This window comes from Drosophila rhopaloa, unplaced genomic scaffold (genome assembly GCF_018152115.1).
Source record: "Drosophila rhopaloa isolate 14029-0021.01 unplaced genomic scaffold, ASM1815211v1 contig_203, whole genome shotgun sequence".
Lineage (NCBI taxonomy): Eukaryota > Metazoa > Arthropoda > Insecta > Diptera > Drosophilidae > Drosophila > Drosophila rhopaloa.
In genome coordinates, this window is record NW_025335088.1 from 1,867,720 (window position 1) to 1,894,842 (window position 27,123).

General features: G+C 35.9%; 1 protein-coding gene and 1 long non-coding RNA gene across 4 annotated transcripts; one reads left to right on the top strand and one right to left on the bottom strand.

Annotated features, from left to right (window-relative positions):
- Positions 1–45: 45 nt before the first annotated feature.
- Positions 46–444, bottom strand: LOC108043082. Its single transcript, XR_001769238.2, has 2 exons — positions 336–444; positions 46–193 (listed from the first exon to the last, which is right to left on the bottom strand). It is a non-coding gene; the product is annotated as an uncharacterized LOC108043082 (long non-coding RNA).
- LOC108041514 lies at positions 362–18,684 on the top strand. Of its 3 annotated transcripts, none has more exons than XM_017119447.2 (4): positions 362–723; positions 2,924–4,035; positions 16,981–17,399; positions 18,011–18,684. In XM_017119447.2, the coding sequence occupies exons 2-4, from the start codon at positions 2,961–2,963 to the stop codon at positions 18,377–18,379; spliced, it is 1,863 nt and encodes a 620-aa protein (XP_016974936.2). In that variant the 5' UTR covers positions 362–723; positions 2,924–2,960; the 3' UTR covers positions 18,380–18,684. The 3 variants fall into 3 exon arrangements, with proteins under 3 accessions (XP_016974936.2, XP_044316559.1, XP_044316560.1); XM_044460624.1 differs by having other exon boundaries at positions 363–723; positions 2,934–4,035; XM_044460625.1 differs by having other exon boundaries at positions 612–723; positions 2,934–4,035; positions 18,015–18,126.
- Positions 18,685–27,123: the final 8,439 nt, after the last annotated feature.

A 27,123-nucleotide genomic window follows, 5' to 3' on the forward strand; every position in this document is an offset into this window, starting at 1 on the left:
CCCTAAATAGTTATCCGAATTCCTGGCCAAGAAAACATAAAAATGTCATATGCAAATGTCTATTTTGAAATAACATTTTTAAATCTAGTTTACAAAAAAACAAATGTTTTTTCGGAGAGCACCTGTGGTCGAACTGTTCAGATGTTCTGACGTAAGATCCAAGCAGATATAATGTTTGTCGTCATAACGAAATCTAAAAGTTAAAGAAGTCATTATTTACTTTAGAAAAATCATGGATATCATTTTAAAATTTTCCTCTAAGCATGCGTTGCAAAACACATTTTAAAATTCCACTATTATTCCAAGTAAATGCCTGTTGGGCCGTGTGTACATACATATGTTAGTACATGTCCCGATCGCTTTTGATCAGCTGCTCAGTTCCACCTCGTCATTCAACCGCACAGCCAGCAGAACAGAATCTCCGGGTTTCCATATTTTGATTCTCTATGGGAAAAACAATTATTATTTTGTTATTGCTTACTTTCGCTTACTACAATTAACTAACTATGTGTTTCTCGGCAATGAATAATCAAATTAATAATAACGTGAAGCAAGTGAAATATGTGCGAAACCATAGCCCAACTGTTAGTTCAATATAAAACATTTTATAAGTACATGTAAATATATACACTTGCTTAGTGTTCAAAACAGAATTCGGTTGCTCATGTGTGTGAATATAAATAAATACCAATAGATAATTATATATGTTCTTATGTACAATTGGTACGTGTTTCTGTAAATGTTTGTTATCGCTAAAATATTATAAATGTACATACACGCACATCTTCATACAAATACTTCGTACATACATACACATATATTTATGTAGGTTTATGATATCTGATTTGCTCTGCTCTGTCTGCAAAGGGGAATACTGCACTTTCAACGATGAACTGAAGTTCAAGAGCACAACAATTTATTATGTTTATAAATGGTTTTAATTGAATACAATAGAGTGTTCATCAAGAGGACTCATGTGAAACGTTAATGAACGGTCTTTGCATATATGTACACATGCACGAACTTATTCGTCTGACTGTTTGCACATTAGGGTGGTCATTTTCCATTGACGCATTTTGCTGCGACACGGTCCCAAACAATGCAAGTAATCTGGGATTTAGCTTTGTATTTTTAAATCTGTAGATGCCACATGATCTTAAGAGTTATTTTGGTACTTTCAGAGTAAGTTTTGTCGGAGTAGTAGAACAATTTTCATAGTAAAAGCAAGCTATAAGTAAAACAGATTTGTAGACTCTAGTTTGGCTTTAGATACATTTTTTAATAAGTGGCTTATGTGTCAACATTTTTTTAAGCACTTACCCCAGGCAACTTATCCTAAATGTATGTACATATGTACATGTATGCACACAATGGCTCAAAGTATTTTTCATGCAGAAGTAAATTATTATGCTAAAGTTGAATAGGCGATCAGCCATCCCAATTTACACATGTATAATTGTGTTGAAACACTACACAGAAAGTTATCTGCTAATTATCAGCTTATACCCAGTTCTGCACAATCAAAGGTTAAACGCTAAAGTTCCACGAAATGGTCGCAAATGTACACCACCAAAATTAAACCCTACGATACCGGCTCCAAAATTGATTGTTGATGCTGAGAACGAAATGGGCAAACAAAGTGTTCTGGAAACCGTCCTACATTTATATCCCACAAAAAATTAAATGTCGGTAGTATGTTTTGGGTTTCGTGCGTTGGATAAAGGAACATTTGGAATTAAAAAAAATGTTTCCCGAGGAAAAACAATATAATTTTTTCTTTTATTTTAAAGTTAACTATCAACATTTTTCTTCTTACGAGATAATGACAAAATAACACAGCAAAATATAAATTTCTTCTAATCATTTCCCCACCTATTAAAATATTCGATTGCTTAACAACAATCTTTTTTAACTTGCAAAAGAATTGTTTTCGAAACTTGCTTGTTTCGGAAACCGTAAAATATAGGGAGTTTAAATTTAGCATACAGATTAGTGATGAATACCAGTGCAAGTTTATGTACAAGTCTTTAAATGGCCACGTCCACTTTAACGCCCACAAATCAAAAATACTGTAGAGATGATAAATTTTGTTGTAATTTCTGTGAAATCTATCCAGTCACCGAATTTCAAAATCAAGCACTTATGGCGTAATGTAGTCAAGTCAGCAGTGGCTGGTAGATATACCTTGCCACCAGATGGCTCCCATCTTGTGGTGGCATACATATTAATTGTGTAACAAAGTTGCAGGTCTCTCTGATAGTTGATGCACTCGGCAATTACAATTAAAGAAAGAATGAAAACTTTTTAAGCCACAGATTAAATACCCTTGCATCTGTTACAAAAATTATAAAACGACTATATTTCGATTTATATGCGTTTAAAAACATTGTATCTTTTTCGAGAAATTTGTCGTTCATTCGTCTGGAAATAATGGAAACAATAAAGTTCCTATGGGAGCTATATAGTATAGTAGTCCGTTCCGGCTACTAACTGCCACAAAAAAAGACTTTTTCCAAATAGCATTAAAATTGAGGGACTACGGACGCACGGTCAGACGGACATGACTAGACCGGCTCGACAGCTTTTGATAGCTTCATTTGTATTTCTCTAGGTTTAAAAAAAATGAATATATTATTTTTTGTGATTGTGCCAATGCAAGCCGTAGAGTTCCTATTAATGGACTTTTGGAAAATTTTGATTCAGATAGCCTTAAAACTGTGATACTAGTTTGCGTAGAAATGAACAGACAGATGGAAGGGCACGGATTGAATCTCCTGGTGATGCTGATCAAAATTATGTATACTTTACAGGGTCGGAAATGTGTTCTTTGTAATACTCTTTGAAAATATGATGTAATAAAGTAAGAAACTAGATTTTAGTACTTACAAAAATAATAAACTGCCAATGTATTTAAAATATCTAGTCTTTTTCAGCTCTCTACAACGGTTTGATTAAAAATCATGCAGGCCAATGTTTTGTTCGGTTGGAAGAAATACAAGACTCACGATCAATATGATTATACCCCAATGAGTGATAACTCCACTTTAAATGAAAAAACTCAAAAAAACCGGTCAATGACAGCTATTCACATAAGAGTATACCCCAACGATATAGGCTATCAAATTCCGTGCAGAGTCTTATGGGACTGCAAAACAAGAAGAACCAGACGAATGATTATATTTGGACGTTCGAGATGCCATTTTCTTGTTAACCGATGGGTCGCAGTCGCTGTGCTTTTAATTTTAGCGACTGCACGCAGTGTTTTTGCTCAAACAGAAATTAAAAGCTATAGTAATTCTTCCAACGGCAACGGAAGACCGGAAATTGTTTTTTTGAGTAACGAAAAAAATATCGGTACAAACGTACTTTTTGAAAAAAATGCATCTTCACCGACCTCTGAAGAAGATCAAGTTAATGAAAATACGGCATTATTCCAAATGAAAGTACAAAGTAAGCTGGGGAGAAAAAGTTCGTCTATACCAAAGGTGGCAGTTTCAGGAGATCTTACAAGAGTTCAAAGCGTGTCTATGCACCACAATACCTTACTCAATATAGAAAGTATGCTACAACGTCAGTTGCGTGAGAAAGCCAAAGTCGACAGCTTGGAGTCAATTAAAATGCACATACTTATGCGTTTGAATTTAAAAAAACTTCCCAATATAACAAAACCAATATCCGTACCACAAAATATTTTAGATAAATTTTATAAAGATTATAATACTTCCTCGAAAAATACAGTTTGGAGTCGTATGGCAAGTACAGACGAATCTCATATGTTGCAAAAATCAACAATTCCAGAAAATGTGAAACCAAATGACACTTTTGGCAGCGATACCATTACTGAATTATTTGATGAAAGTTCATCCTCTCAAATGCAAGGAGATGATGCTAACACTGTAAACGAATTTCAATTAATGCACGGAATAGATTTAAATGAAAATCAAGATAAAAACACTGAAATTCCCATTAACAATAACGGAGAAGAATACGAAAGTATTCTTTCACACATTAGCAGCATTTACATTTTTCCTGACCGTAAGTACAAATATTTATTAAATGATTTCTTACTAAGTTAAATCGCATATCAATTGCCAATATTGCGAAGTGGGATTAGAAAATACAGCCTACGTTGTCCATGCATCACTATTGACGTATTTTCCAGAAAATAACTAATAAACGTAGGAGTACCCCTATAAAAAGTCATAACGTTGCATTTAAGGTAGTTCAACTTTAAAAGGTTGTACTCACACCATTCATGAAAACAATCAATATCTGACTGTAAGTTAAATCCCGACACTATATCATTATATGATAAACAAAGCTTAACATAATCAGCATACATTAGTACACGAGAATGTGTTATGATAGAGGGAAGATCGTTGATAAACAAAGTAAACAGCAAAGGGCCCAGATGACTTCCCTGAGGGACTCCAGATGTCACGTAGATCAATTTTGAAACAGAATTCTTGAATATAACCCTCTGAGTCCTACCATTCAAGTAACTTGAAATCCAAGTTAATAGATTGCCAGGAAACCCAAGCAGATCTAATTTGAATAAGAGAAGAGAGTGGTTGACGGAGTCAAACCCCTTACTAAAATCTGTATACATAACGTCAGTCTGCATTTTTTATACCCTTGCAGAGGGTATTATAATTTTGGTCAAAAGTGTGCAACGCAGTGAAGGAGACATCTCCGACCCTATAAAGTATATATATTCTTGATCAGGATCACCTCCTGAGTTGATATAGCCATGTCCCTCTGTCCGTCTGTCTGTCCGTCTGTCTGTTTCTTCGCAAACTAGTCTCTCAGTTTTAAAGCTATCGAATTGAAACTTTGCACACACCCTTCTTTCCTTTGCACGCAGTATATAAGTCGGAACGGCCGAGATCGGCCGACTATATCCTATAGCTGCCATATAACTGATTGATCGGAAATGCCATAACTTTCGTGTTTGTTTATTGTAGCTAGAGACAATCCCCCCGAATTCGGTTTTTAGACAGGGATATATATAGATACATATACTTATGAATCATTTCTACACGCCCCAGCTTATTTAATTCGGTCAGCCAAATTATAGTTATAATTTTTATACCCTTGCAGAGGGTATTATAATTTTGGTCAAAAGTGTGCAACGCAGTGAAGGAGACATCTCCGACCCTATAAAGTATATATATTCTTGATCAGGATCACCTCCTGAGTTGATATAGCCATGTCCGTCTGTCCGTCTGTCTGTCTGTTTCTACGCTAACTAGTCTCTCAGTTTTAAAGCTATCGAATTGAAACTTTGCACACACCCTTCTTTCCTTTGCACGCAGTATATAAGTCGGAACGGCCGAGATCGGCCGACTATATCCTATAGCTGCCATATAACTGATTGATCAGATATGCCATAACTTTGGTGTTTGTTAAGTTAGGAAGTTGGGATTTTCTATGGGTTTTATTTTTGGCCAATCAATCCGACCTATCAAATTTCATAAGGATCGGCCCACTATATCCTATAGCTGCCATATAACTGAACGATTGGAAATGCCATAACTTTGGTGTTTTTAAAGATAGGAAGTTGGGATTTTTTTGAGAATTAAGAATGCATCATATGAATAATTTTGGAGAATATAATTTACAGTATTCTGCAAGGGTATATCAACTTCGGCTCCGCCCGAAGTTAGCTTTCCTTGTTTCTGAAATCCATTTATTAAAATAGATGACAATTCAAGAAGGTTGGTGGTGGTCGATCTTCGCTTAACAAAACCATGCTGACACGGTGATATAAGCGAGGAACATAAATGTTGCAAATGAGAAGTGATAATACGTTCAAATGCTTTAGGAATTGCCGACAATTTAGAAATACCTCTATAATTCTTGGCATCAGCCTTCGCACCCTTTTTATACCCTTGTAGAGGGTATTATAATTTTGGTCAAAAGTGTGCAACGCAGTGAAGAAGACATCTCCGACCCTATAAAGTATATATATTCTTGATCAGGATCACCTCCTGAGTTGATATAGCCATGACCGTCTGTCCGTCTGTCTGTTTCTACGCAAACTTTAAAGTTTTAAAGATATCGAACTGAAACTTTGCACACACCCTTCTTTCCTTTGCACCCAGTATATATGTCGGAACGGCCGGGATCGGTCGACTATATCCTATAGCTGCCATATAACTGATTGATCGGAAATGCCATAACTTTGGTGTTTGTTAAGTTAGGAAGTTGCGATTTTCTATGGGTTTTATATTTGCTTAGTCAATCTGACCTACCGAATTTCATAAGGATCGGCCGACTATATCTTATAGCTGTCATATAACTGATTTATCGGGAATGCCATAACTTTGGTGTTTGTTAAATTAGAAAGTTGGGATTTTCTATGGGTTTTATTTTTGGACAATCAATCCGACCGATAAGGATCGGCCCACTATATCCTATAGCTGCCATATAACTGAACGATTGGAAATGCCATAACTTTGGTGTTTTTAAAGATAGAAAGTTGGGATTTTTTTTGAGTATTAAGAATGCATCATATGGATAATTTTGGAGAATATAATGTACGGAATGGACGGGTCTGAAACAAACACAAGATCTAATTGTCTATTTAAAGAATTTCGTGTAAAGCTTACTTGCTGTAACGATAATTCTAAAAGGCCATCTACAAAATCATGGGCGGATAAAGGTATAGCGACAAGTGAGTCAGTGGGAGGAGACCAAGAAATATCAGGTAGATTAAAGTCACCCAAAACAATCAAAAGGTCTCTGTTAGAAAGAAGGGATAGTACGTATTTTATTGCGGACAGATGGTGCTCATAAATTACTAGATCAGAGCCAGGTGGAATATAGGAACATGTAACAAAAATATATAAAGATTGCAAGGAAACGTTTACACTTACAAATTCAATTTCGTTTGGAATATGAGTGGGAATTCTTTCGGATGTTAGGCTAGAGGTAACGGCAATCAGTACACCGCCCCCCTACGTGAGGGGCGATCGGTCCTATAAGTATTAAAGTTATCTGACAGAACTTCAGAGTCATATATCTCTGGTTTTATCCAAGTTTCCGTAAAAGCCAAAATATCTTCGGTGAATGCAGAGGAGTCGGCATAAAGCTTGTGTAGCTTTTTATTTAGTCCCCTAACATTTTGATACGCCAAGAATAAACTTTTTAGTTTTTTGGCACAGTGGAAGGCCTCTTATTTGTTCTCGGTTTATTTGGAACAAATTCTTTAATTACTAAATCATCATTAAGCCAAAAACTTTCAGAAAGTAACACATTAAACACATCAGGCGGAGCAAATATTTTAAAAGACGATATCCGTAAGAAAATCGAAATTGTTCAACTGCAATATCCTCGGATCGGAATTTTTCACGTATAAATATTGTTATATATTTCACCAGTCTTCTCAAATTTTTTCATTAAACAAGAAAGGAAACGTAACTTCGGGCGGAGCGGAAGTTGATATACCCTTGCAGAATATTCTGTAAATTATATTCTTCAATATTATTTATATGAATCATTTTTAATGCTCATAAAAATCCCAGCTTCCTAACTTTAAAACCACCAAAGTTATGGCATTTCCAATCGTTCAGTTATATGGCAGCTATAGGATATAGTCGGCCGATCCGATGGAATTTGATGGGTCGGATTGATTGGTCAAAAATAAAACCCATAGAAAATCCTAACTTCCTAACTTTAAAGCACCAAAGTTATGGCATTTCGGATCGTTCAGTTATATGGCGGCTATAGGATATAGTCGGCCGATCCCGTCCGTTCCGACTTATATACTGCGTGCAATGGAAAGAAGGGTGTGTGCAAAGTTTTAATTCGATATCTTTAAAACTGAGAGACTAGTTTGCGTAGAAACAGACAGACGGACGGACAGACGGACATGCTTATATCAACTCAGGGCGCGATCCTGATCAAGAATATATATAATTTATAGGGTTGGAGATGTCTCCTTCAATGCGTTGCACACTTTTGATCAAAATTATAATACCTTCCGCTAGGGTATAAAAAGTAAGGAATTCTAAAACTCTTTTTTTTTTTAATTCACTTCAGATTGTTAAAAAAGTGGGTTAATCATTTCTTTTTTAAGGTATGACTTTTAATTTTTTCCCTATCTTTCCCGCCAGTTAGGAGAAATCGTAAAAATGAAAAACCGAGAAATCGCACGCCAAAGTGTTCAGAAATAAAAAATCGTAACGCTTGCTCACTCTTTTCTTCTGTATCTTAAAAAAAATTTTTAATTTGCTTTTGAAATTTTAGGGACACAAGCTTAGATAGTTTCGGCAGACATTTTTGCAAAAAAAAATCGATTTTTTGAAACCTATGAAGCAGGCTCCTTTTTAAATCTGTACGGGTCGCACTCATTGTTAGGAAGAAAGCTTCCTACAATTGCTGTTGCATGGCTTGAAACAAAACTTTGGCAGAGATTCCGGCAAAGCAAATGCAACGTCTGTATAGGTTACTACTATGCTCAGACAGTCAGTGTAAGCGCGTCATGTTTGTCGAAAAATACATTTTATATCATAGTTTTTACAATAAAGCCTAGTACTCAGATCGACAAACGAGTTCGCTAGCGGAAAAACTTTAATATTTCCAGTGTGACCAAAATTTCGAGAGTTCATCCGAACTGAGCGTACTACGGTCTTACTGTCCATCAGATGAGTTTGTTGACAAACAGAAAACCAAACAAATTTAAATGAAACGAAAATGTCGAGTTTAAAGGACGCAAGCGTGAAATTGGTTTTCGGCATTGCGGCATGTATTCTGGCAATAGATATTGTATATCTAAATATTGTATATGTCCACGTTAACAAATATTTAATAATGTACAATTATGACTTACTATCTTTATCCATTTCCCAGGCTATTGCATCCCACGCTTTTTTATAATGGTTGCATTAAAATGTTTTTTATTTTACAAATTCCACAATTCTGGGCGGGACTCCATAGATCGTATTAATGTTATTTTGTCCTCACAAGTAAACTCTTGCAATCGACTTTTGGAGGTTTTTTTGATGTTTTCCCTCCATTTTTTAAAATGTTCACTGAGAAGAGTAAACGAAAAGATTAAATTTTTTATTCTTTTCGCTCGGGTTCGCGAAACGATTATTTCACGATTATTTTTTTCGTCGGTTTGAGTACCGAGGTGAAAAAAAAGCCTGAGGAAAAGAGTACGCCAGCTGTTTGCCTCTTGCACTCTCTAATGACTGACGAACAGTTTGCGTCGATTTGAGTACTAGGCTTAAATACAGAAGAAACGAGGACGGAAGCTAGCTTCGGCAAGTCGAAGTTTTAATACCCTTGCAGACTTTGCCGAAATTGCTACAAATGAAAAAGTAGCGAAAAGAATAAGGTATATTGTTCCTATGGGAGCTATAGGATATAGACGTCCGATCGTCACGCGCTTTTACCCTAATCAAGGTATGCATAAAAAATCCGATTTGAAAAGATTCATTTCAATAGCTTATATACTGCGCGAAAAATCCTAAAAATCATTAAATTTGAACCGATTTTACCCTATTGTTCCTATGGGAGCTATAGGATTTAGACGTCCGATCGTCACGCGCTTTTAACCTAATCAAGGTATCCATAAAAAAATACGATTTGGAAAGATTCATGTCAATTGCTTATATACTGTGCGAAATATCCTAAAAATCATTAAATTTTAACCGGTTTCACACTATTGTTCCTATAGGAGCTTAGAATATAGACGTCCGATCGCCAAGCGCTTTTACCCTGATCAAGGTATCCATTACAAAATAAGATTTGGAAAGATTTATTTTAATAGCTTTTACACTGCGCGAAATATCTTCCATTCTTGCTAGTTATATCCGATTGTTCCTATGGGGGCTATAGGATATAGACATCCGATCGGTTTTCAAACTTGATCTGCGTACACATGTTTTAGGACGACTGTGAAAGTTTCAGATCGCTAGCTTTAAAACTGAGCTCGTAAACGGTATTGAAACAGACGGACGGACGGACAGACGGACATAGCTATATCGAATCATCTATTGATCCTGATCAAGAATATATATACTTTATGGGGTCGGAAACGTCTCTTTCACTGCGTTACAAACTTCTTACCAAAATTATAATACCCTCTGCAAGGGTATAAAAACGGCACTGTATGCCGAAACCCATTCTAACATTATGAGCATACAATAGTATTTCATAATAATGGAGGGAAGATTATAGATAAATAGAGTAAATAGTAAAGGTCCCAAATGACTACCTTGAGGCAGTTCAGTCTACGCAGATAATTTTGAAACAGGTCATTTGGGACCTTTGCTATTAACTCTATTCATCAATAATCTTTCCCATTGGGAATGTTTCTAGCAGATAGCTTTAAAACTGAGGGACTAGTTTGCGTAGAAACGGACGGACAGACGGACATGGCTTGACTCTCCTGGTGATGCTGATCAAGAACATATATACTTTATAGGGTCAGAAATATCTCCTTCACTGCGTTACAAACTTTTGACGGAAATTAAAATACTTTCTGCAAGGGTATAATAAAACAAGAGAGAACGCTATAGTCGGGTGCCCCGACTTGATAAACACAATAAAACTGCATTTTTACTTTTCCGAAATATTTAAATTTTTAAAATCGTATATAAGCGATTGTGGGCGTTAAAGGGGGCGTGGCACCTTTTTGAAACAAACTTGCGCTGCATAGGAACTCCTAGAATCTGCATGCAAAATGGAAATCTTCTAGCTTTTATAGTTTCCGAGATCTCAGCGTTCATACGGACAGACAGACAGACGGACAGACAGACGGACAGACGGACATGGCTATATCGACTCGGCTAGTGACCCTGATCAAGAATATATATACTTTATAGGGTCGGAAACGCTTCCTTCTAGCTGTTACATACTTTTGCACGAATACAATATACCCTTTTACTCTACGAGTAACGGGTATAAATATAAGTGTCATAAATTATCATTTAAGTTCAGCGTCCTTTTTTGCTTGAAAATTAAGACTGATTGTGTAGAATTTGTTTAATAAAACTACTCAACCCACATTACCTCATAAGTAATGTAATTCAGGCTATTTTTCCATTTATGAAAATATAATTGTCAGAAATAAGTAGCGAAATAATTGTCGAAAGAACAAAAATTTCTTCTACAAATTTATAAATACTTAAGTATATCGGGTAATTAATTTGGTTGGGCGGGTCGTGGACCCTTGGAAAATTATCTGTTACCGTTCACGAGTCGGATTCCGATGTATACCTAGATCACTTGGGGGATTAAAAACAAATATAATAATCACGGTAACATTAGCTTTCCTTTTACGTAAATTTCTTTACGATGCTTCTGACATTCGCTTCACCGATCTGCACACTAACTATCAAACTTTGCCTGTTTATTATTTTCACGTGTTAACCTATGGGGTTATCCTAGCATTCACCCGTTGGCTTCATCGCCTCACTTGAAAACCCGGAAAATGACCGCCGCCGTTTCAGGGTGGCCACCTCCTGCGAGAGTGATCTAAACCCCACCTTTCGGAAACCTGCAATCATTAGGCGGTATCGTGGGGATTTCGGATGTTCGTACTACGTCTTCCTTTAGCACTGGGGTGGTTTGTCCTTCTGTAAATGGGCCACCCCAGTGGGTACTTTGTATTTCAGACACGACCTGATCGAGAACCGTATTTCCCTTTCTTGGAGAACTTATATTTGTATTAGGAATGCGGGTGTCCACTGAAATGAATCCTTATCATCAGTCATGTATCCCAAATTCCGGTAGAGTTGTCCACTCCCTGCCTTTAAGCACATATCTTCTCGGTGTAGTGTCGTATTTTGGTTTCCATACTCTGGATCCATTTACACGAAGTTTTCACTTCGGTCATCTGTTGATTCCGCAGATTGCCGGGAAAGCGTATGCCAAACTGGAACTCCAAGGCCCACGGTTCAACCATTTATAAGCTAGATGGTCGGTGATTATTTCGAACCGATAACCCTGCAAATAACATCGCATTTACCTAATGACCTATATAATTACCAGACACTCCTTCTCTGTTGTTGTATAGTTACCCTCAGTAGCAGTAAGCGGACGGCTGGCGTAGGCAATGACTTTCTCCTAACCTTCGATGTACACCAAGCCATTGTCGGAGTTCTTTAAGACTGCGAGTAGAATTTAAATTGGTGAAAGCCGTCACTCTCTCCTGCTCAGTTTGAACTCCCTCGCCACTAATCACGTAGCCTGGGTAGACTTACTTCTTTCAAAAGAGCGCGGACTTCTTGCGGCTTACAATTAAATTCTCCATCCAAAATCTACGAAGGAATTCGGTCATATTAAATAGGTGTTGCTCGCCTATGACAATAATATCGTTCGAAAAGGCGATGGCGAACCCCGTTCACACTATCTAAGGCGCGTTGAAAGGTTGTGCTGACTGAATTAAGTTTGCACTAAATTAGACCTTTACCTGTAACCATGAAGGTCTTGATTTGACGGCTATCCTGAGCCTCGGTTATCTGCTAATAACAGTGTTTAAATACGATGATTGACTTGCCGCCATTTTTCTAAGATATGATTGATTCTGGGGACGGGGTATGCGTCAGGCACTGAATGAGCGTTCAAAGGTAGATAATCAAAGCACATGCATTTCAAGGGTGTATCATGGCGTATAATTATTTGATGTTCCGCCACATGAGATACCTCCCGAAGTTTCTCGAAGACTTCTAACTCGCGTGCGACATATTCTTGTTGCTCGAGTCTCGGGTCGTCTCACAATCTTCGTCTGGCCGAGAACCCTGCGGGGTCCTTTCCGGTTCTCAAACCGTTATCCCACAGACCCTTATTTCAAGAGAGTGGTCATCTGGCGAATGATACTGTTGACTCATCCCCTTCCATGTTATTTATGGCGAGACCCCGATCAATTCTTCTTCCTCCTAAGCAGCCGTACTGCCTCTTTAGTATACCTACGAGCTCGTAACGTCCGACGGTGTTGAATCGAGCTTACTCGTCCGTAGTCGGGGGACCTCCGCCGAAGGACGTACTGTTAGCAATGTATTCGTGTACCCATTGAGGCCAAGAAATACATACCTAATATCAGGGGATGCAACGTAGCGGGCAAAACCATCAATAGAATCATTACTCGCGTGCCAGCTAATTTCACACAAGTGCGCAAAAACTATTTTACATTTAAGCTTACGGCCGGCCAACGCTATCGAAGTGACTGTAGCCGTGATCCGACGAGGTGTTTCTTGTTGTTCGTTTCCCGGAGCATCTCTTTTACAACATTCGATAGTCAGTCTATTTCTGCGACAGCAATCCCAACCGAAATTCAATCGGGTATTAGTACAACCCTGTCTGGAATGGCCGACTTCTCCGCATCTTCCACACGCTTGTTCTACGTCGACGATTGGCATCGGCTGTCTGACCGTATGTTAAGAACGTATCGGGATTCCGAAAGGGGTGGTGAACTCACCTTATCCCGCTTTCGTGTTCTTTCGCCATCTGAGTTAATTATATACAACCGGTTTTTACTAAACCCGGAAGATGTCCTTCTAAACGTCCCGACCTTTCTAAATCTCGGATATGGCAGTCGGGATGGTCTCAAGGACTGTAGTGTTCCTGTAATTGTGCCGTTTCCATATCACCTCTGGGAGCGGCCCTTACCCAACAGCGTAACCTTCTGCATGCATCACTACCATGGCGCCATCAGCGCTGAATCTGAATTCGACCTCTAGGGCGTATTTCCGACAAAATTCCATCGTACCCCTACGCCTGGATTTTTAATTCAATCGGTTTTTTCGTACTCATCATACCATTGGACTCCTTTGGGTCGGCCATGGATCACTGACATAGGCGAAGTCTCAGCTTTATTCGTATTTTACTGCAAGCTGATTTCCTTCTTTCTATTCTTATATCTTTTGTAGCTACCTACTCGTTCCTCTGCATCCACCATTTACAAAACTCCGACGATTAAATTTTTAAGATAATTTTATTTTTAATTGGTCTTTATGTCTCTTTGATGTGTTTCTGGCTGGCCTCAATGCCCCTGATCGGGCGCTACTTTTAAGGATGCGCGGGTAATCATAATCTTCAAATATCACGTATTCCATGGTGCAGAAAGTCTCACGAGCTGGACCCTGTAGACTAAAAAAAGGGTTAATCAGTTAATTAGGAATGAAACCACCAACAAAAATGAAACGGCTAGCTCAAAGGTCCGAGCGAACCGAAGCCGAATTTCTTGTGTACTAATACAAATTTAATTGATTAATTAGAAAGGACCTCACCGTTCCCCTAAAAGGTTTAAATTATTTGGAAAGGATCTTTCCGTTACCCTACGATAATTGGCTTAATTGGGAAGGATCTCTCCGTTCCACTATGTGGGTTATGTATTAGGGAAGGATCTTTCCGTTCCACTAGGATAACGGTAACGCCATCCTATCAATGTGGCCATTTCCTTATATTTCTTTTCTCCCTCCTGCGTGATCGATCTAGAATTTGATTTCTTGTATTTTTCCTGGAGTCGTCAATCCGGGCGGAACTAATCTGCTTTTATACGAAATCAAAAACCACTTTATTATATTCGGACTTCGTGTCCGTTTTCTTTTATAATATAAGGTTATTAATATTGGAATAAGAATGAAAGAAGAAGTATAACATTGTGATGGTTACATCAAGTTCAATCTTCACAAAAAAATGAGATATTTCAAAAAATGTTTTAGAAAAAATGTAAAAAGTATACATATGAATCTTTCAAAAACACAATTTTATCAATAACTAGTTTTGTTATTCTTTTCTTAATAATTAATTGCATTTTTTAAATTTTTATTTCGCTTTTATGACAGGCAAATTATAGAGTTATTTAACAATTTCAGAATTACTGTTTTCCTTTTATAAAAATCTGACGACTATAATAATAGGAACGATCGAAAAATGTAACAAAAAATCTACCTAGTTTCATTGTTTTTAAGCATCGAAAAATATAATATTTTATTTTATTTTTATTTGTTTCCTTTCTTGTTTATTCGTGTTTTTAAAAAAAACTTATAAAGTCTGTGATCCAAATACCATTTTATTTTAGAAGTTAGTACACGGGGAATCAAACGATCAGTTTTCAAACTTTTACTGGTATAAATATTTTACTAATTTTAGATATCAGAATAAAATCATTAAACAAACTTAAGATTTAGACTGACATCTGATAGATTTGAAGAAACTGCAAGGATTTGTAGGCATTGACTTGCTCTAAATATTTTTCAAGTGAGAGAGATGTAAGACGTATCTACGCATAAGGTTTAGTGGTCTACACATGGTCTCATCGCAGTATCTAATCACACAGTCTGGAACTTAGTCGGGATCCGGAAATTGACTCTTTAAAGAATCAAGAAGAGAAACTCAAACAAAAAATTGTGACTCGCATGCTTTAATTATTATTATAAGGCAATTATTATTTAATTTGTTATAACATAATATTTTGTAACTGTGGGTATAATTCACGTATGGAATTGCAGTATGTTTTTTTTTAGATGGACTTGTACAATTACTTGCAAATGAGATTGCGTGAATGATTGTTGATATAGAAATCAAACACGAAAATATATGAATTTGTGTGCATGAGCAAAAAAAGGAATTGGAAATTAAAATACGACAAGATGGATTTGCTATATATATTTTATTTGATGAAGTAGTATCGGATTAATTGTACTTAGATATTGACAAAATCATACAACAATTAAGCTTTGAAAAAACTGTCTGACCGAAATGAACTATGTTTTTATTTAGATTAATTTGTACAATTAATTGGAAAAGAGTAGTGTTGAACAGAAGATTTGGATGTTATAAAAACTCTCTGCTGATGGTATTTAACAGAACCTTTTGATGAAGTTTGTATTTATTTTGTTACCTGTAACAAAAATTAAGTATTCCATTAAACGATAGTACAGCTATGTTCGTGCACAAAATTTTAAAAACAATTGTGTTCTGTTGATGCCAAATACATTTTCTTTTCAATTATTTTCTCCGATTGTTGTTATCATAGCTATTTGCTATATTAAAACCGATTTTCGGGATCAAATACAAAATGACTAGAGTACATGCATATTTTTTTTTTTTTTTTTTTCGCGCGGAGTCTCACGGTTCACTTACCCGTCCAGCCGACCGAGGGGCGCAGCCGTGTATCACGATTCGCGAGAGGATACACGCGAGATAAGGAAATATAGATAAAAGTCCGGGGAAAAAAGTAATAGTAAGATCAATTTTGTGCCAATGTAGTATTAATCGTTTTAGGAGCGGCAGAGAGTCAAGATTTCAGATTATAGGAAAAAGTCTATTATAGTCAGAACATAATACTCTGAAAGGCTCATGCAAGTCATAGTAAGAATTACGGTGATTTCATATTAGGGGAATATAATTTCTAGTTAATCCACTTGACACAGAAAAGTTTAGCCAACTTACCAAGTCGGGGGAGTCAATATCACCATGTATAAGGTTATAAATAAAGATAGTACCAAGCATCGTTCTACGGTTGGCTAGGGATGGTAAATTAATCAAAAGAAGTCTACTAGAATAAGAAAGTAAGATAAGGTTTGCATCCCAGTTTAGGCGCCGTAAAGCAAAAAGAAGGAAGTTTTTTTGTACAGATTCAATACGACCAATATGTATTCCGTATGTATGCATAGACAGACAGGCAGACGGACATGGCTAAATCGTCTCGCCTGATGATGTTGGTCAAAAATATATATATTTTACAGGGTCGGAAATGTCTCCTTTACTGTGTTACAAACTTCTGCCCAAACGACTAAACGAACTGTTGAACAGGGCGAAATTTTCGGCTCACTGCGTTACACAAAATATTTAAATTATAAAATTCCTTGAGGGGCATCTGCAAGCCTTTTTAAATTATAGTAACAAGGCATTAATACCGTTATTTTCTTTTTTTGAAAAACGAACTTAATATATCAATTTTAAATCTTAATATTAATAATTAAAACTTTTATGATATTAATTTGTTTTATTTCGTCCACTTAGAAATTCAACCACATGTCCGACACAATCGCAAAGCCGATGTTCTTCGGTTTAAAATTGACAGTACCTACTCGGAGTTATCATACGCTACGCTTCATTTATATTTACGTGGGTGGGACTGGATAAACAGCCATCAACCGGAACTCGTTGAAGAGATTAAAAACCAGCCAAGTAAAGAAATTGTTGTGACCATCCACCGTGCTGCAAAGCGGGCAAATACTACAAGCTTTACTCATAAAGTCAAAATGTTTGAGTTTCGGCAAAGTATTCCGTCAGGACTTGGCCAATGGGTTAACGTTGATTTAAAATCTCTGTTTGGCGATCTTGGGTCAAATAATACGCAGGAAATTCTAATCAAAGGCGCAGAATCCTGGATGAAGCCATTAGTTGTGATTACCGATAATACATCAAAGAATCCATTGGTACGAAACCTCTTAATTTAATAAAAAGTTACCGATTTGGCATTAAACAAGAAAGGAAGCAAATTTCGGCAAGCCGAAGTTTATATACCCTTGCAGTTGTTACAAATCTACTACATTTCGATTTCTAAGCTAAAAACAATAAAGCTATGTCAACTTTGCGCTGCATTTTGTCATCCTTTTTATGGCAGCTATATGATATTGTTGTCCGATTTTAATTTAATTAAAACCGTAATTCCAAAATATTTAAATATTCCAAATCCCAAAGAACAAAAAAAAATATTTGAAAACCAAAACGTTACATTTTTTTGAATTCTTCTTTCCGGTTGTTCCTATGGGAGCTTTATGATATAGTCGCCCGATCCGATAGCTTTAAAACTGAGGGACTAGTTTGCGTTGAAACGGACGGACAGACGGATTGACGAACATGGCTAGATCGATTCTCCTGATGATGCTGATCGAGAATATATATACTTTATAAGGTCGGAAATTTCTCCTGCAAGGGTAAAAAAAATGTATTTAAATGGTTATTTCGATTTTTAAGTTTTTACTGTTTTGTTTTATCCAAATTGATCCAAATATATTAAACTATTGCCAATTACCATTTATTTCAGACAGTTCACATAGAAATTGGATCACAAAAAAAGCATCGAAGAAAGCGCAGCGTATATATGGACTGCACGGAGAATGATCATGACATGCGATGTTGTCGATATCCACTCAAAGTTAACTTTACCAGCTTTGGATGGCATTTTGTCGTAGCACCAACGTCATTTGATGCATACTTCTGCAGTGGAGATTGCAAAGTTGGGTACCTAGAGCAATATCCCCACACACATTTAGCAGCCTTAACTACGTCGGCCACACCGTGTTGCTCGCCTACAAAAATGAGTTCCTTAAGTTTGTTATATTTTGACGACAACCATAATCTGGTGTTAAGTGTTATACCAAATATGTCTGTCGAGGGTTGCAGTTGTTCCTAGAGGACAAAAAAAAGACAACTCAAAAGTTGTGTTTGAATAATAGAACTAATAAATAATTTTATGTAAATAAATGCACATAGGGGAAATTATTGAGCTGTTTCAGAAAGCGAGTATGATGTGATGTAAAGAAAGAAAAATGCTATTATTTTATATAATTTGTACCGTATTAAGAGTAGCTTCTAAAGTTTTTTAAGTTAGGCCTATTAGATCCGTTCGTCAGCTAAGTGAATGAGCGAGAGGCAAATAGCTGGCTGACACTCTTCTACCCTGGTACTCAGATAGACAAAATAAAGACCAGAAAATTACATCGCGTTGCCATCCTCCAGAATAAACTCTAAGCAAACGTTTACCAGGCCCCAGCAAAAAGAATACAAAATGTTATCTTTTAAATTGTGTTGTCAAAGAAAAATGCTTTTCGGATCAAACAATACACAGGAAACCCCAAAAAGGCCTTTTTGATGTGCACAACTCAGTACTTGGCTTTAAGCCTAGTACTCAGATCGAAAATCAAGTTTGCAAGCAAAAAACCTTTTATCTTTCCAATTTTTCAGAGTTCTTCAGAACTGTTTGTGCTACGGTCGTCTAACAGTTTGGATAATTAATAGAAAATTGAATTGCGTTGCCGGTCTAAAAAATTTTAAAAATTAATCTTTTTAAATGTAATCTTCAAAGAAACGCATGCGAGAACTTAGTGCAATTATAATTATTAGTATTTGTACTCTGGCAGAATCGTCTTGTTAAAGCACTTGAGAATATCCTTTAAGGGCCCTTTCCTGCAAAAAAGTTTTTTTATATTATTGTTGTTACTTGTACTTACACACACATTACACCCAGCTTCCATTATTGACAGGGCCACCTTCATGTATTGTATTATCGACTGTAAATTGAAATCAATTAATTATTGCATATATAAACTGCATTTATTGATTTGGCGCCTTCAACTTAAACTTACGTTTTCACTGTCAAGAAGAAGAACTCAGAGTTGCAGCGAAAAAAGATAACCTAACTATCGCAAAAACGAGTCCGTCAACTTTAGATGGGGAACTAATCCACTAATATTAAATCATTGTAGAACTATGCCTTGCATGAGCCTTTCAGAGTATTATGTTCTGACTATAATAGACTTTTTCCTATAATCTCAAATCTTGACTCACTGCCGCTCCTAAAACGATTAATACTAGCTTTATTTACACACAATTGATCTTACTATTACTTTTTCCCCGGACTTTGTCCTATATTTTCTTATCTCGCCTCTATCCTCCTCTTGCCGTACGACACACGGCTGCGCCCCTCGGTCGGTTTAGCAGGAAAGTGGGCCATGGGACTCCAAGCGAAAAAAAAACTAACTGGGACATTTTTGGAACGGCCAAACCTTATGAACCATCTGTTCAGCGCATTGTGGATGGATCTCTGTGGGAAGACGCTTGTAGGTCAAAAACAAGAAAGGAAAGCTAACTTTGGGCGGAGCCGAAATTGATATACCCTTGCAGAATATTCTGTAAATTTTATTCGCCAAAAATTATTCATATGATGCATTCTTAATACTCATAAAAAATCCCTACTTCCTGGCATTAAAAACACTAAAGTTATGGCATTTCCAATCGTTCAGTTATATGGCAGCTATAGGATATAGTCGGCCGTTCCTTATGAAACTTGTTAGGTCGGATTGATTGGCCAAAAATAAAACCCATAAAAATCCCAACTTCCTAACTTTACAAACACCAAAGTTGTGGCATTTCCGATTAATTAGTTATATGGCGGCTATAGGATATAGTCAGCTGATCCCGGCCGTTCCGACCTATATACTGCGTGCAAAGGAACGAAGGGTGTGTGCAAAGTTTCAATTCGATATCTTTAAAACTGAGACTCTACGCGAGTAGAAACAGACAGACGGACAGGCGGACAGACAGACGGACATGCATATATCAACTCAGGACGCGATCCTGATCAAGAATATACACTCACTCGCATATCTCTGCGTACACCCCAAAAAAATTTCAAAATCTAACTTTAAGCCCTAGCTGTTCGGCCATTTATGCATATATTCAACCCATTCTTTTTTAAACATAATTATAATTTATTGTCTTCATTGACGTATTTTTTTTTAAATTATTCAACAGTGTCTTATATTTTATTTTTAATTTTAAACTTAACACTACCAAAAAATGTACCCGCAAAAGTCTGCGTACACCTATTTAAAACACAAATAATATTATTTTTAGTAACTGGTAGGGTATACTTTTCTCTGCAAAACTTCCGTAAGGCGTCTCGGCATGGAATCCACTTTTTTTTTGTCTCATCTGCAGTAATTTTCCCCTACTCCTCGAGAATCACATTCTTGATCATCACATGCTCAATTGGGTTTAGATCAGGACTCTGGGGAGGTGTTCGTACCTAATTTTTGACGTTATACAGCAGCGAAAGCTTGGTATTCTGTGCCGTGTGCTTCGGGTCGTTGTCTTGTTGGAACCAATATTCACTTTTGAGTCCTAATTTTTCAGCACTTTCTCTTAAATAATTTTTTAATTTGTCAATATAGATTTTCTGATCCATTGTTAACTCGATAAATACCAATTTTCCAACGCCACTTGCTGCCATACACCGCCACACCATTATTCCGCTTCCTCCTTGCTTTACTGTGCCAACCAAATTTTCTTAATTTAAGGCTTCTCCGCTCTTCCTCCATACCAAAACCTTTCCCTTGATTCCAAATATGCAGAATTTACTTTCGTCGGAAAATATAACCTAATTCCAGAAGTCTTGGTGCTTGGAAATATACTCATTAGTAAAGGTTAGGCGCTTTTGTCTATTGACTTCCGATATGAGAGCACCAATTTCTCTATAAGATTTTCCATCCAAAAAACCTTTTAATATAATTTTCCGCTCCTCAACAGAAATGTTCTTGCCTTTTTGTTCCATGTTGCAATATGCTCGTTATTATAATGAAAAAGTTTCATTTTAACTGCGTAATGTCTATGTTTAGACATTCTAAAGTAGATCGGCGACAACAAAATTAACGGTAATCGCACAATCCTGCATTCCTCGAAGTTGAAAACTGCTGTAAGCAGACTTTTGCGCGTACACTTTTTCGTAGTGTTAAGTCTAAAATTAACAAGAGAGAACGCTATAGTCGGGTGCCCCGACTATCAGATACCCGTTACTCAGGTAAAGGGAGTGCGAGGGAGATGGAGATAAGAACTTTGATCACGCATAACTTTTTAACGAATGGTCCGATTTGAAAAATCGATAGGTATTGATAAACACAATAAAACTGCATTTTTACTTTTCCGAAATATTTAAATTTTTAAAATCGTATATAAGCGATTGTGGGCGTTAAAGGGGGCGTGGCACCTTTTTGAAATAAACTTGCGCTGCGTAGGAACTCCTAGAATCTGCATGCAAAATGCCAATCTTCTAGCTTTTATAGTTTCCGAGATCTCAGCGTTCATACGGACAGACAGACGGACAGACGGACAGACAGACGGACAGACGGACATGGCTAGATCGACTCGGCTAGTGATCCTGAACAAGAATATATATACTTTATAGGGTCGGAAACGCTTCCTTCTAGCTGTTACATACTTTTGCACGAATACAATATACCCTTTTACTCTACGAGTAACGGGTATAAAAATAAAATATAACCCCCTGTTGAATATTTATAATATTTCTACGTCAATGAAGACAATAAACTATAGTTTTGTTTAAAAAAATAATGAATAAAATACATGCATAAATGGCCGAACAATTAATGTTCAAAGTTTGATTTTGACATTTTTGGGGGTGTACGCAGAGATATGCGAGTGAGTGTATATACTTTATAGGGTCGGAGATGTCTCCTTCACTGCGTTGCACACTTTTGACCAAAATTATAATACCCTTTTGCAAGGTTATAAAAATATGAAACATTTTAAACTTTGACTATAATGTGTTAGTTAAAATGCTAACAAAATATTTTTTTAAATAAACAGCTGGCATATCTTAAAATTCTGTGCAGCATAGGGATGGGATGTGTTTGAATGGAATAATATTATATTGTTTCGGTTAGGACTAAGCATAGTCCTCTGAAAAAGATGGTCATTGCAAGTGTACTAAATATAGTGTGTACAAATGCTGGTAGCTATAACGAACACCATGATAGCAATACAGCAAACGCTACAGAAGCTTATGATCGCGCAAAATCTTCTCCTAAGGCTCAAAGAAAAATCTGTGTATGGTATTTTTTTTTTTTTATAACTTTGATTTAATTTTTTAATCTTCTCTTGACGTGAATAACTAAAAGTATTCAAATCTTAAGAAATAGTATATTATTATTTCAGTTTATCTGAACTTAATTTACACGTTCCTAATATTTATTGCTGGATGGGAAGGCCATTACGACGAAGACGAGAGCGGCTGCTCAATCTGGTTAGGAACTTGCGAGGTGGCTTGGGTGTGTTGACAGTTTATTGTAGTATCTTTGGTTTGCGCTATTTCATCTCTGACGGGGAGAATATTCAGATCTCTCTGAATGTTATCGTTCCGAACGTACCACAGTGCCCCGGTGTTGGTTCTGAGGATCTTCGACTGAGCTCTCTGCATAATTTCTAAGCTGCTGTTACTGGAGCTGCCCCACAACTGAGAGCCATATCTCCAGATTGGTTTTAGGACTGAGTTCAAGAACAGTATTTTTAGTCCGGACTAAGAGGAGAACGGGAGTTTATAAGCCAATGCAGGCTACCAGCCTTCAGCTTTAGATATGTTCTCTGGTCTTAAATGTGTTAAAAGTGAGTCGTCTGTCAAGGTGTACGCTTCTTCGTTGGCTTGAGGCAGCACAGTATTGTTTAATGTAAGCTTGCCCTCCCTCTCGTCTGTTTAATGTAAATGTAACGTGCTTACACTTTTGCTCATTGACCTTTATTCGTCAGTCGGCCAGCCATTTTTCAACTACAACTAAGTGATTTGCTAGTTGCGCTGATACTTTTTGTGGACATTTTAATCGAGTTTGCAAAATTAGATAGGGACCTTCTCGGTTAACAACGGAACATATGAGTTTTGCAGATTACCATTTGGACTCAAAGTGCACCCAGCAACGAAGTCCTAAGGAAACAATTATCAAAAACATGCTGTGACAGCCGGCAACAGGGTATCTCAGGAAAACTTCAAGTTCTTCGAAAAGAGTGTATAATAGCTGGGATTTATCATGTCCTGTGCAGGGCTACCTACTATCGAAGGCATTTAAGCAGCTTAAGCCTTACAGCCACAATCGCAAGACCACTAACGGCCTTAAAACTAACGTTTAAGAGCGAACCAATCTAGAAAAATAAAAATTGAGTTATCTCATAAACAATTGGAGTCTTAGTAGACTTAGTTTTAATAAATCATTTGATGTATCAACGGGCGCTTCCGCGCATGGCTAAGAGGCCGTATTGTCGCAGAAAAATCGTACAATAACTTGGATCTCCAGAACAATTGCCAGTTGGTCATTGTCTTCAAGAAATTATTTGTATGGTGTAAAATAATTAAATATTTGTACTGACATTCAGCCCTTTCCACACGCGGTATCCTAAAAAAATACTGGATGGTAATCTCTTCAGAATATATATTTTTAAGGTTTTGTTTTGCCACCCTAAAGTTCTTAAGGCACATTAAGCATGAGCTCAAGTGGAATTTTTGAGATACTTCGCTGTGTAAAGCTTTTCTCTATGGGTACCAAATTTTACTATTATGGTATCAAAATAGAGGCCTTTCAGAGCTGCTACAAAAGCCATTTGAAAAACATATGCAGAACGAATAATTGAAATTTTTATTCAGCTTTAAAAACTGCTTATTTTCATTGTGTCAAGGGCGCCATAAGTTTATCTATAAAGATTCTCGTTCTATTGTTGCCGTATCATCACTCAAAACATCTCTTATTTATATATTGACTGTCGTATTGGGGATCCCAAAAGTATTAAATTGCTGGGGTACAGATTTAGCTTCATAAATGGTGAGCAATATAGGAGTAACTTTACTTTCCGAAAATGCGCGCATAGAAATTGGAGCCGGTCACCTACGTGAATGTTAAAATATAAAACATGTCAACGGTGTCAGCAATGTCAGTATAAAGCTCGGCGGTATACTCTTTTTTCTATGCAAGTAGAGAGGAGAGTGGAGCTTCCGCGCTATCAATGGATCTACGTTGAAGCTTTTATTAAAACCTGTGTCTACTTCGCTCTACAGTCAGTTTAAATTATGAAGCGATACACATGCTTCGTATTACTTGTTTCTAAAATGCGTCAACCTCCACGAATTTTTGGGGTACTGCCAAATCCCAGATGTTAGTGGCAATTAGAAGCTTTGGATGTGATTTCCCGATTCTGATTTCGGATATTAACTCTGTTGCATGATCGAAACATTTGAACTCGCAAAATACTTTCTTCAATAAGTGTAAAAAGATGTTGATGATTACTCCGTTTCCAAATAGTGGAAGTGGTAAGGTTATTACGCACTTCCGAACTCAAGCAATTTTTTTGTTTCGTACGAAAAACCGAACACTGCACAGCTGTCATCTTTATAGCATTGACCATAACATTGCCATTAAAGGTGAGCAGATCCGGTGATAGTACTTACCTTGCAAGCGAGATTGAAAGCTGGGGTTGTCAAAACTACAAGTTTTTCATTGTGATTGTGATCTGGCCCCGTGCCATATTGGCATAAATCGCAATCAATTGCTGCTAACCAGCATTCTGAAGGACATTCCCAAAAATGACCTAAGACACTCATTCGAAAACCAGTTGAATCTTAAAAACTGTATCGAACCACAAAAAACCGGTTACAGATTTACGACGATGAAAATTTCTTTTAAAAAAATATACTAAACACTTATAAGAAAATGCACCTATTTATCTGCGAAAAATTTATTATATAACCATTTAGTGATACATTACTGTATGTATATAATTATATTTGCATAAATATTTCTTATATAAATTTAAGGGCCTCGGCTTTCAAGTCGGCTTTTAAATGTGAGTACTAATCAGTAAAAAGAGTATGCCGATTAAAGTCGATATATGAAATGTACTTTTAAGATATTATATTTTCTGTCGAACACAATACGGATATTTTACTATTGTTAATATTATTTATGGTATTGGGGAGCTTACTTTAAAACTATATGTTTTTGTATTTTTATTAAATTATATAAATAAATATATTTATATAGACATATACATTCATTTACTTATTCACCGTTTTCTTATATTTCTGTTCTGCATTTATTGTTTTTTTTTTCTCAATCGCATTTGTAAAATATTCGTTGTAAATACATTAGCGGCCAATAATAATAAGTTAAATGTAAAACATTACAAACTTTGTAAAAAAATAATTTCTCCCGTTCTGTATGTATGTACGTATGTACATATGTATGTAAATTATTTCTTAGAAATAATTCTTATTGAAGATACAATCAAAATGTTCTTGAGCCTACAAGAAATGTACGTGTGTTTCGTAAAGAACTAAATAGAAAATGTAATATTTGTTTAAACTTTTTTATGGTGTTTAAACACAACATAGGAACAATCATTTTTCTATTTCTGTCAAAATTTGTTGTGAGATTTCTTCTATTTTATTTTCTCTGGAAATGGAATAAAATCTATAATTGGAACTTTAGCTTTAGCTATAAATAAATTAATAACATTAAGAATCAAATAATAAATTCAAAATATTTCTTATTTCCTTTTCAGGTCATTAAGCTTTGTAAAATGTTTATTATAAATTGAAATTGCTGTTGGGCTGATTTACACGTTCACATTTTCTTAGCCTTTACAACCACTGTACTCATAATTTATCATTGGAATTTAAGTACATTGCAATCATTATTTTGTTTCCACAACGGTAATTGGTTATCTGCTGAAAATATTATTTAAGAATTTGCTCTATCATCAACCATTTACGTTTCCAGTTTATTATAAGTCTAACCAAGCACCCTAGATCTTTTTTTATATTTTGTTTAAACAAACTGGTAATCTATTATTACTCATTAATATATCTTAGATATTTTTTATTTTGAAATACTGATTCTTCGTACATATGAGAACGCATTGAATTCCTTGAAATATTAATGCTACCTTACAAAGAATATTTGTTAGGGCTTAGTTATGTATATTATTATATATATAATATACATTATTATATATATAATATACATTATTATATATATAATATACATATACATATATTATTATAGTATATATATAAATGCTCATTTTTTTATAATTCTTGTATGAAATTAAATTGCTCTAGTAATAGTTTATGTAATGTAAAATGTTTATTTTGCGCAATAATAACCTTTATTTAGTCTCACTCGTTTGAATTTTTGACCTTACAGATTTTAGTTTAAAATTATATACATTTAAAAATATATAAGCCTCTATTACAATTAATCGGACTAGATTGATTAATATACTCTTGGGACATATTACAAACACAGATGTAAAATAATTGGTATTATAAAACATTCAATTTTGAACAGAACTACAATATTTTCGGTTTTCTAACATTCTGCGCATTTACATTGTATTATAAATATTAAATATGATTGACTATAAATGTATAAGTCTTTTTATTCACATTAATCGTAAGCTTTATTAAGGTAGTTGTCACATGTGGGTCATACATCGTATTTTTTAATAAATATAACTATTTTTATCTGCCTTTATTGATATAATATATGTTTCGTGCCGATCTTAATATTAATGCTATTTTATCAGTCAATTTTTATTTTT

Excerpts from the sequence above, each read along its gene's own strand:
- LOC108041514 (XM_017119447.2), top strand. The coding sequence starts at position 2,961 with ATGCAGGCCAATGTTTTGTTCGGTTGGAAGAAATACAAGACTCACGAT. Across the intron at positions 4,036-16,980 it reads CATTTACATTTTTCCTGACC|AAATTCAACCACATGTCCGA; the intron begins GTAAGTACAAAT and ends TCGTCCACTTAG. Across the intron at positions 17,400-18,010 it reads ATACATCAAAGAATCCATTG|ACAGTTCACATAGAAATTGG; the intron begins GTACGAAACCTC and ends CATTTATTTCAG.